Source organism: Schistocerca gregaria, chromosome 5 (assembly GCF_023897955.1).
Source record: "Schistocerca gregaria isolate iqSchGreg1 chromosome 5, iqSchGreg1.2, whole genome shotgun sequence".
Lineage (NCBI taxonomy): Eukaryota > Metazoa > Arthropoda > Insecta > Orthoptera > Acrididae > Schistocerca > Schistocerca gregaria.
The window spans coordinates 674,539,843-674,549,417 of NC_064924.1; the positions used below are offsets into that span (position 1 = coordinate 674,539,843).

Genomic DNA, 9,575 nt, shown 5'->3' on the forward strand with positions numbered 1-9,575 from the left:
ACCAATGAAAAGAAATAATAGAAAGACAATAAAGAACTTCTACATCCCTCCCCTCAACCTTAACAGCATATCAGAACAGCCACGTCTGTAGGTATATACGACACAAAGTTTTCTCATTCGGATATTCGAGGGTTGGATTCCCTCACTTCCTAATCGAGGACTCACACTGCCTGGGCTACACTCAGGGTGTATCTTCGAGTGGGAAAAATCCCAATCGTTCCTGTCGTATTGTCCCCCTTCTGCATGCCGTCTCTGCTGCCCGCCGTCCGGTCCTCGCCGCCGCCGCCACCTGGTCGCCGCCTCCCAGCGTTCGCCGCCGCCGCCTCCCGGTGCTCGCGGCCGCCGCCGCCTGGACGCCGCCTCCCGGTACTTAACGCCGCCGCCGCCTGGTCGCCGCCTCCCGGCACTTACCGCCGACGCCACCTGGTCGCCGCCTCCCAGCGTTCGCCGCCGCCGTCTCCCGGTGCTCGCGGCCGCCCCCGCCTGGTCACCGCCTCCCGGTACTTACCGCCGCCGCCGCCTGGTCGCCGCCTCCCGGCACTTACCGCCGCCGCCACCTGGTCGCCGCCTCCCAGCGTTCGCCGCCGCCGTCTCCCGGTGCTCGCGGCCGCCCCCGCCTGGTCACCGCCTCCCGGTACTTACCGCCGCCGCCGCCTGGTCGCCGCCTCCCGGCACTTACCGCCGCCGCCACCTGGTCGCCGCCTCCCAGCGTTCGCCGCCGCCGTCTCCCGGTGCTCGCGGCCGCCCCCACCTGGTCACCGCCTCCCGGTACTTACCGCCGCCGCCGCCTGGTTGCCGCCTCCCGGTACTTACCGCCGCCACCGCCGCATGATCGCCGCCTCCCGGCACTTACCGCCGCCGCCACCTGGTCGCCGCCTCCCAGCGTTCGCCGCCGCCGTCTCCCGGTGCTCGCGGCCGCCCCCGCCTGGTCGCCGCCTCCCGGTACTTACCGCCGCCGCCGCCTGGTCGCCGCCTCCCGGTACTTACCGCCGCCGCCGCCGCCTGGTCGCCGCCTCCCGGCACTTACCGCCGCCGCCACCTGGTCGCCGCCTCCCAGCGTTCGCCGCCGCCGTCTCCCGGTGCTCGCGGCCGCCCCCGCCTGGTCACCGCCTCCCGGTACTTACCGCCGCCGCCGCCTGGTCGCCGCCTACCGGCACTTACTGCCGCCGCCACCTGGTCGCCGCCTCCCAGCGTTCGCCGCCGCCGTCTCCCGGTGCTCGCGGCCGCCCCCACCTGGTCACCGCCTCCCGGTACTTACCGCCGCCGCCGCCTGGTCGCCGCCTCCCAGCGTTCGCCGCCGCCGCCTCCCGGTGCTCGCGGCCGCCGCCGCCTGGTCGCCGCCTCCCGGTACTTACCGCCGCCGCCGCCTGGTCGCCGCCTCTCGGTGCTCGCTGCTGATGTTGCTGCCCCCCATTTTAGTGGGCACTGCCTGCAATCCTGGACACCCCGACTACCACCATCATCTACACCTCCCCTTCACCTGCCCCCACTGTAACGTCGTGGAGTGCTTCCTCTGGGATTAACCTATCTCATCCACCTCCATTACTCACTGTTTCCTCCCCTTCTATCTCCTCCTCATCAACGTGATCGTTGCTGACCTCAACATCCACAGCCGTGACCCTGCTACCCTTCGGCAGTGGCGTCAGTTCCTTGCCACCCTCCATCGTCACCTTGTTCCTCTCCCACAGCACACCCATCCTGAAAGTAACTCCACCCCCGATGTTATATTCGCTTCCCCCAACCTCCTTGGTCACATCGCCGTTGATGTCCTCGATCCTGTTGATAGTGACCATCTCCCTGTCCTTCTCACCATCTCCTCTGCCTGTCTCACCTTGCAGTCACCCACCAAGCTGCCCCACCAAAGTCTGTCCATGACTGAGTTAAATTATATATATATATATATATATATATATATATATATATATATATATATATATATATATACGTATGAGGACTTCATGATAGTTTCTGAGACTCTATTTACTCAGTTTATACCTGTAATAATCAGTACGGTTAAGAGATTAACTGAGGCTAAGATTGGAGACAAAACGGAGAAGTAGAACTTTCATAGCTGCTTTGCCAGGGTTTTGGGCGCAGCTCCAGCACAAAATTAACAGACTAGAACAGCGGTAACTCTAATGTGAGTATCGAAAATGTTGAGAACAGCAGTAACTGCCTTGCCAAAGAATATATAGAAGAGAGGGGTGAAGTAGGTATTGTGTGTAACTCCAGCACAGAATCAGTAAATCAGGAAAAGATTATTGTGATGTAACAATGAAAGACACTGAAAACAGTAGAGCAGAGGTGTATGTAACGTACGATTTACGGGCAGTGCTAGCACAGCATCAGAAGAACGAGAGAAATGAAGTTCTAGAGTGACCATTGATGATATGGAGAGCAACGGTGTTAAAGAGAATTGCTAAGAACGGGACACTGCTGATAATGATGACACCGAATCTGAAGGAACTGAGCAGGTTTTAATTTGTAATTTTGTGGTTAAAAGGAAAGCTGCATCTTCAAAGCCAGACTTGAGAGCAATGAGAGACACACTGTTTGTGGTACTGTGCTATAATTAACAGTAGTAACAGTGAAGAAGAACAACCAATTGGGTGTACATGCTTTTGAAAAGTAATGACATTTTAGCTAACAATGATAATAACAACTTTCTGGGAGACTTGTTTAATGCAGAATAGTAATTCGGGTGCAGGATAGACAAGCAAGGAAGAGAGATGTATTGCAGTTTAAATTTCGAGTCTGACAATTGAACAAGAAGTGCTAACTGAAGTTACATCGGTCATCAAACAAACACTATCTCACATGTAATAAATTTTTATAATTTTTATATGTATTGAGGACCTTTCCGAATATTAAGGACGTTAAATCCAAATTTTGTTGGAATAGAAACTTTACACACTGGAAGGTCACGATGATTGCAGCATGTTAAAAACCTGAAGAAATTTCGTGAATGAGTTAAAGTATGATGGCAGGTCGGGTAGCAACCTATCTTTCGAGACAGTTAGCAACCAGTCAATGATAGTGAAATATGGTCTTTATAGTGTTACAATTACTTTGTGTGGAAGTTTTCATGTTGCAGTGTGTTAGTAAGTTATGTTGTTGTCAGTAAATGAGTGTTCAGGTTCAAATGGCTCTGAGCACTATGGGACTTATCTTCAGGGGTCATCAGTCCACTAGAAATTAGAACTACGTAAACCTAACTAACCTAATGACATCACACACATCCATGTCGGTGGCAGGATTCGACCCTGCAACCGTAGTTGTCGTGCGGTTCCAGATTGTAGCGCCTAGAACCGCTCGGCCACCCCCGCCGGCAAAGAGTGTTAAGGTAATTGTGTGGTTCGTGTTTAAGTGCTTGCAAATCATCATCCAAGTTGTGCTGTACTGCGTTCGTTTCTTTTGTTGGATCTTTGATGATGGAAGAGAATTGTTGAATGTGTATGTGGCAGGTTGGCTGTAACTGTTATATCAGATCACTGTCAGATGAAGAGACGAGAAGATTATAAGTTATTTTGTTAAGTTTTGTGTAATGGCTAGAAGCAAGAAATGCTCTGCGCCGATTTTGTGTGAATGTTATATGCAAGGAGTGCACTATGCTTAATGAAGTTGAAATGAAGTCGGAGGAACTGAACAGAGTCGTGGATCAATGTTGAAAACTAAGTGCTTGTTTAAATAGAAGCGATTACTTTACTTTACTCAGGAGGAGGTCATGGATGAACCAGTATAGCAGTATGTAGTAATTTAAAGTAAACCGAGGACAGATAGGTATGATACGAATCTGACATAGAAAGAAAGAAGAAAATGGAATCAAAATTGTGAGTATTGCATGGAAGAATTGAAACAGAGAGAGAGATAGAGAGAGAGAGAGAGAGAGAGAGAGAGAGAGAGAGAGAGAGAGAGAGAGAAGCATAAGTCAACGCCATAGTCTTAGCCATATGACAACAGGTAGTGTGTAACAAATTTTATGATTGTTGTTTGCCGAAAGGCGTCAAAAAGAATCAGAATTGAGAGGAAGGCAAATGTAGTCATGACGGGATGCATTTGTAAATGTAAAACTGTGAATTGGTTGTGTGGATGTATTTGGTCATATTTAGTAATTAGCAAGCGTGAGCCTTTGACCTACAATTTGAATGAGTTGTTCTAGCAAGAGTACATAATGTACCCTTGTGATTTTAGCGTTATTAATGGAACCATTGGTAGTTTTAATACAAAGTAATACATCCTCACTGCATTGATGAGAGACAGGTCGTGTTTGTATGGCTCAGGTACTTTGTTTGAAAGTAGGTTAGATTACAAGGCAAAAACCGTTCTATCAATACCACATGTGGTTTCTTTCTCCAACTAATCATATACACTAGAATAAACATTTAAGGATTATTTTTCTGTGTCATTACGTTTCATTTATGTTAGCATTCAACTTTGAGTTCACTATGCAGGCTGCAGCTCGATCAGATAGAATATTATGTAAAATTCAAGTTCTTGTGTAAATACTGCAATTTTTACGTGATAAACAAGCATAGACACTGTACATTTCCACCGTTGCCTATAAATGCTTCTTACTGTTGTGACGATATTGTTAAAGTTTTTCCTTTAGCTTCTTCTTAGGTATTAAGAAGGGCTAACTTCAGTTTTCATTTGTAGGAAGAGTACGGGATACTTTGTAAGTATTGAGGTCAGCTGACCATGATTGACTATAAAGTTCACATTTGGCGGCCTTAGTGCTCTGGCAACTTGCTCACATGTTTAATGTTATGACGACGTGACAAGCTGAGATGGAAGAAGAGGAAGTTAAGAGTTTAAAGTCTCGTCAGCAGTGAGGTCATTAGAGCCAGAGCGGAAACTCGGATTATGGAACGAGGCGGAGGGAAAGCGGCCGAGCCCTTGACAAGAGAACTATCCCGACATTTGCGTGAAGTGATTTACGGAAATGACGAAAAACTAAAATGTGTTGTGGCCAGGCTTGGATTTGAACCGTCGTCCTACAGAATACTATGCCAGTGTACTGACCACTGCCCCACCTTGCGTGGTGTGAGATGAAAGAGAGGCACCTGTGTTGCTGACCTGAAGACACGCGTGACGTAGGGTTGCGTGGAGTCCCGAGAGAGGGCGCCTGGCACTTTGATGAAATGACAAGAACAGTAGTAATTTTTTGTGTAGTGGCTGAACGAAAGGAATGTTCTTTTCCGATATATATGTAAATGAAGGTATTGGGGCAATACGCCTTACGCGCTGTCTCGTCCTCCTGTTCACACTCCTAGGACATGTAGCTTTGCGCCTACAGCCGAATGTCTACGGATTGCACTTTCAAGCACTGGATGGAAGATCAGCCTTTGGCGTTACCCAAGAAGAGTGAAATTCTCTCGCAACAGACTCTGTCGCCTTTCAATGACACAAACTGTTGACAAACTTAGGTAGTGTCAGGAGAAATTAATGCTGAGTAGTGAAAAGGGTGAGGTTTGTGTTATTACCCGTTAACCTGCCTATGAAAGAGGTCTAATACAGCATGACAAGACTATAATAATAGTGTTTACTTGCTGTCACCAGAGTCAAAGAACGATTTCAGTAGCAAGACATATGCACAACAGACTATTATTCACTCACTAACGAACAGTTCCTACAGACAAAATATTTCCAATGTATCAAAAATCCACTGCACACTGGAAAGTTACTGACATTGAGATGCAGTGTTACAGAAGAATGTAGAAGATTAAGTGGACTGATAAGGTAAGGAATGAGGACATTCTCTTCAAATTTGGTGAAGAAAGAAACATATGGAAAACACTGACAAGAAGAAGAGACAGGTTAACGGGACATTTTTAAGTCATCAGGGTAAAGCTTCTATAGTGCTTAAAGGAGCTGTAGAGGACAAAAACTGTAAACAATGACAAAGATTGGAATATATTACAAAAATAAGTGAAAGTATTGAGTGCAAGAGCTACTCTTAGTAGTGGCTGATGACTCAAAATAAAAAGAAAATCTCCAAGTTAATGAAGGTTTCCTTTCTTTCCTTCTCTGGGAAGCTGAGGAGAATTCGTTTGGCTTTGTTTCCGATCTTTTCCACTGTCTTGAAACGTGATCGTTTGACCCTGTAGCCTGCCACATAAAATATTAGAGAACAATCGCTAACTGTCTCTGTACTGGTGCCAACAAAGGGCTGCGCTTTTCCAATCTCTTTTACTAGCTTCGCACATCAAATTTTCGGTGAGATCGTTCAGTTAGCTGACACCTCCCGCCCCACATACACCGCCCCCCTCCCGACCCTCGGCACAGAGACCTGACACCGAGGGTTGCTTCTAAAGATGGCTAGCGGATGGTTCAGTTGGCACTCTCCTTTGGGAACCGGGTGAACATAGACTTTTTGCTGAAACATGAAGAAATGACTTTAAGTGCATTAGGAAGCATTTGAACTCGCTGACGTAAGCACCTTCAGGAGTAGTGAGCTGAAACACCCCCGATTAAATTCCTTTACTGGGTTTTGAGTAAATTATCGAAGCCACCAAACAGTTATTAATTATGGTTATATGACCATGTACTTAATGGAAGAAAGGCTATCGGTTTTTCTGCTGGTTTTGGGGGGTATGTCAACTGAGTGCGGCTGTTCTGAGATTGAATAGTGGAAATGATAGAAAGTTTGTCTGTTGTTAAGGACCACAAAGGTTGCGATGTACAAACTGATATATATATTTCCTACTAATACACAAATGCTGAGGCAGTTGCTACCTTCGCCTTACACGTCTAATCACAGTTATATCTTTTCATTGGTTGTTGATTTTCAGTACTTCGTCACACGCAATGCTGATAGTTAACATTCACAACAATCCTCACTGCAATCCATGGTTATTACTGCCAAACACAGTTGACGCGAAACACATAATTCGGCACTGGTCACTTTCTGTTTCATATCACTCGCGAATCGATATTAGTGAGGGTCAACCATACGACGATCAGGGGGACGCGCTCACTCGTCATACTCTGGTGAATTTTACTCGACCAACATTCTCGCCCGTCCTTCCTGCACCACTTCTCACTCGACGCTTTCCAGTACTACTACTCACTCGACACTCGTCTCACTGCCTCCTGCAGTGCTTGACAATCGACTCTGTCTACTATCGACCAGGGCGCCGGATACTAGCATCTATGTTCGTGGGATCATGGATCCCTTACATCCAAGCCCTAAAAACCTTCTTTGTAGCCACAGGCGAAAAAGAACAACAGGAAAAAATTATCACATAGTATATAAATGAAAATGAGGAACATAAGTTCTGGTTCAAATACTGAAAATTACATTGTATCACAAATAATACCCTATTGACTCTGGTAGCGAACTGCCCCTACAGAAACATCATACAACATTAATCTATCTTAATTAATAAGGCATGTTGAATATTTTTACAAACTTATCTTACATTCAATTACCAAAAATCTTCACTTTCAAAGGTTTGTATGAGCCATTAAGTACATATTTGTTATAACTTGCTACAGCAAAGAGAAGAAAAAAAACTAGTTGAATGCCAGCTACCGCTTTGGTATGCCATCCTTTCAGCAGGGTTATTGCCATCCATACTACTATCACACTAACTTATAACTCACTTGGCCTACCCACATCAAACTTAAGGAAGAAATTCACAGCTTATTCATTTGAGTCCTTAACACAAAGCAAAATTGTATACCGAAACAAAGTATAGCATTTACACCTTGACTTATGCAATTATCTTACAATTCCTTATACCTCTACATATTGATTCAATAATTTAAAATGCTCTATTATGGCACTAAATATGTCTTAAATAACAATTGCATTACTATAACTAATGTGGTCACCCAATGAATATTTTAAATTACCGATCATTTCATTTTGCCAAACATTTACTGCCATCGCTAATGCTCAGATGACAAATATAATATTTCCTATTATACTGACATTAATCCAAATCTGCTATATGGATATTTATTATTCATTACACAGTGCCAGAATTCAGCTTCTAAAGCTTGATGTAAGTACAACCATACTTGACCATGATAGCTAACTGGATACATGAATTATTCATTACTCATGACTTACACTTTCTGTTTTATTCAGCATACTTCAGATAAACATGTATACCTACAAATAACCTTCAAACAGATGTTGCTCATGTGCTAAATGACATACTCCGTACATTTCATTACACATAACTCCCTCAACTTAACAGCAACATAAACTGCAAATAAATATACATCTTCAAACTACATAAACCCTCCATATTCGCTGCAGTAACTACATAAAAATACTACTCCAGGCTCCTTGGCCTCTCTGTTCATCATATTTCACATCATTTATTCGAACAACTATCTCCTCATGCATTTGTTTCTTTATATGTTCATCTACTTACAAGCTGATACATTACTTCAATTCTCTTACAATTGCTTGACCTTTTTATGCCTCATAAAACAACTCTGTAAGATTATACAAACTTTTGTTTGACCAATTAGCTTCTCGCCACATTTTATAGACATTGGCTTTCTGATTTGGTTCTCCTTTTATTACTTTTAGCACTATTAATTTTGTAATGTACTGACACTAAACTGATTTTTAACTTATTGATTCTTTGTCATCTCACACTCCACATCAACAGTAACTACTTATCTGCATTTTAAGTCAACTATAAATCTGCTAGATGTTTCCTGACTTAATTGCTTGGATGACCACTACTAACCCTAACTACTACACTAACTTTCTTAACCTACGGATAGAGAAAGATGGTAGAGGAGTGAAACTTGAAATGAGAAATAAAGTCTCATCCAGCTGGGAGTGTACCAGTCGCCACTTGGTATACCAGCAAAAGAGTTGCTGGCTCCCTACACCTAACTTTCTTCAATTCGTACCTCATGATCCCTTTGTCTATCAACTCTTCTCTCATAATTCCTGTCAACATCACCTCTCCGATGATTGTGATAAAACTGTCGACCATTGCCATGGTTCCTATGTCCATTACCCCCACCTCTACCTTTGCAATTTGGTAAGCCATTAAACTGACTTTGACAGTAATTATTTCTACTGTGGTCCTGACTATGCAACTGGTCATTTTTCTGTGCACAAATAGTTCCTAACTGCTCCAATACTTCCATTAAGGTATCTTTATCTTTAATCAGGCTTCCAGATAAGTTTTCTTGCATCCTACGACTTAACCTCCTTTTAATTGCTAATATCATTATGTTGTCATTCAACGGCTGCTCCAATGTTTCATTCAACTCCCATAGATGCTCAGCAAATTCTCTCAAGGTACCTCTTCAAATATTAATGGACTTGCAATGCAGTAAATCTTCAAGTGTTGTACATTGGTGACTTTTATACCAGTATTTCTTTAAAAACTCTTCCTCAATTTGACTGTAGCTGGTAACTTCTTCTTTCCTTCTAATTCCCCAGGTGAAAGCTTCACCTTCCATTCTGTGTATTGTGAACTGAATTTTATCTGCTTCTCGTAAGTCTGCTGGGAAAACTCCTCGTAACCATTTAGTAAATATCATTGGATGCAATGCCCGTTTGGGTTTATATTTTTGCCCCATGTTGGTCTGGATAT

At 44.4% G+C, this 9,575-nt stretch overlaps 1 protein-coding gene across 1 annotated transcript; it reads left to right on the forward strand.

The window, feature by feature from the left end:
* The first annotated feature begins 243 nt into the window (after positions 1-243).
* Positions 244-1,398, forward strand: LOC126273450 (uncharacterized). The gene has a single exon (XM_049977005.1). The coding sequence runs from the start codon at positions 244-246 to the stop codon at positions 1,396-1,398; it is 1,155 nt and encodes a 384-aa protein (XP_049832962.1).
* The last annotated feature ends 8,177 nt before the right edge of the window (positions 1,399-9,575 follow it).

What these genes read in the sequence shown, in the direction of transcription:
- LOC126273450 (XM_049977005.1), top strand. Translation starts at nt 244, where the DNA reads ATGCCGTCTCTGCTGCCCGCCGTCCGGTCCTCGCCGCCGCCGCCACCT.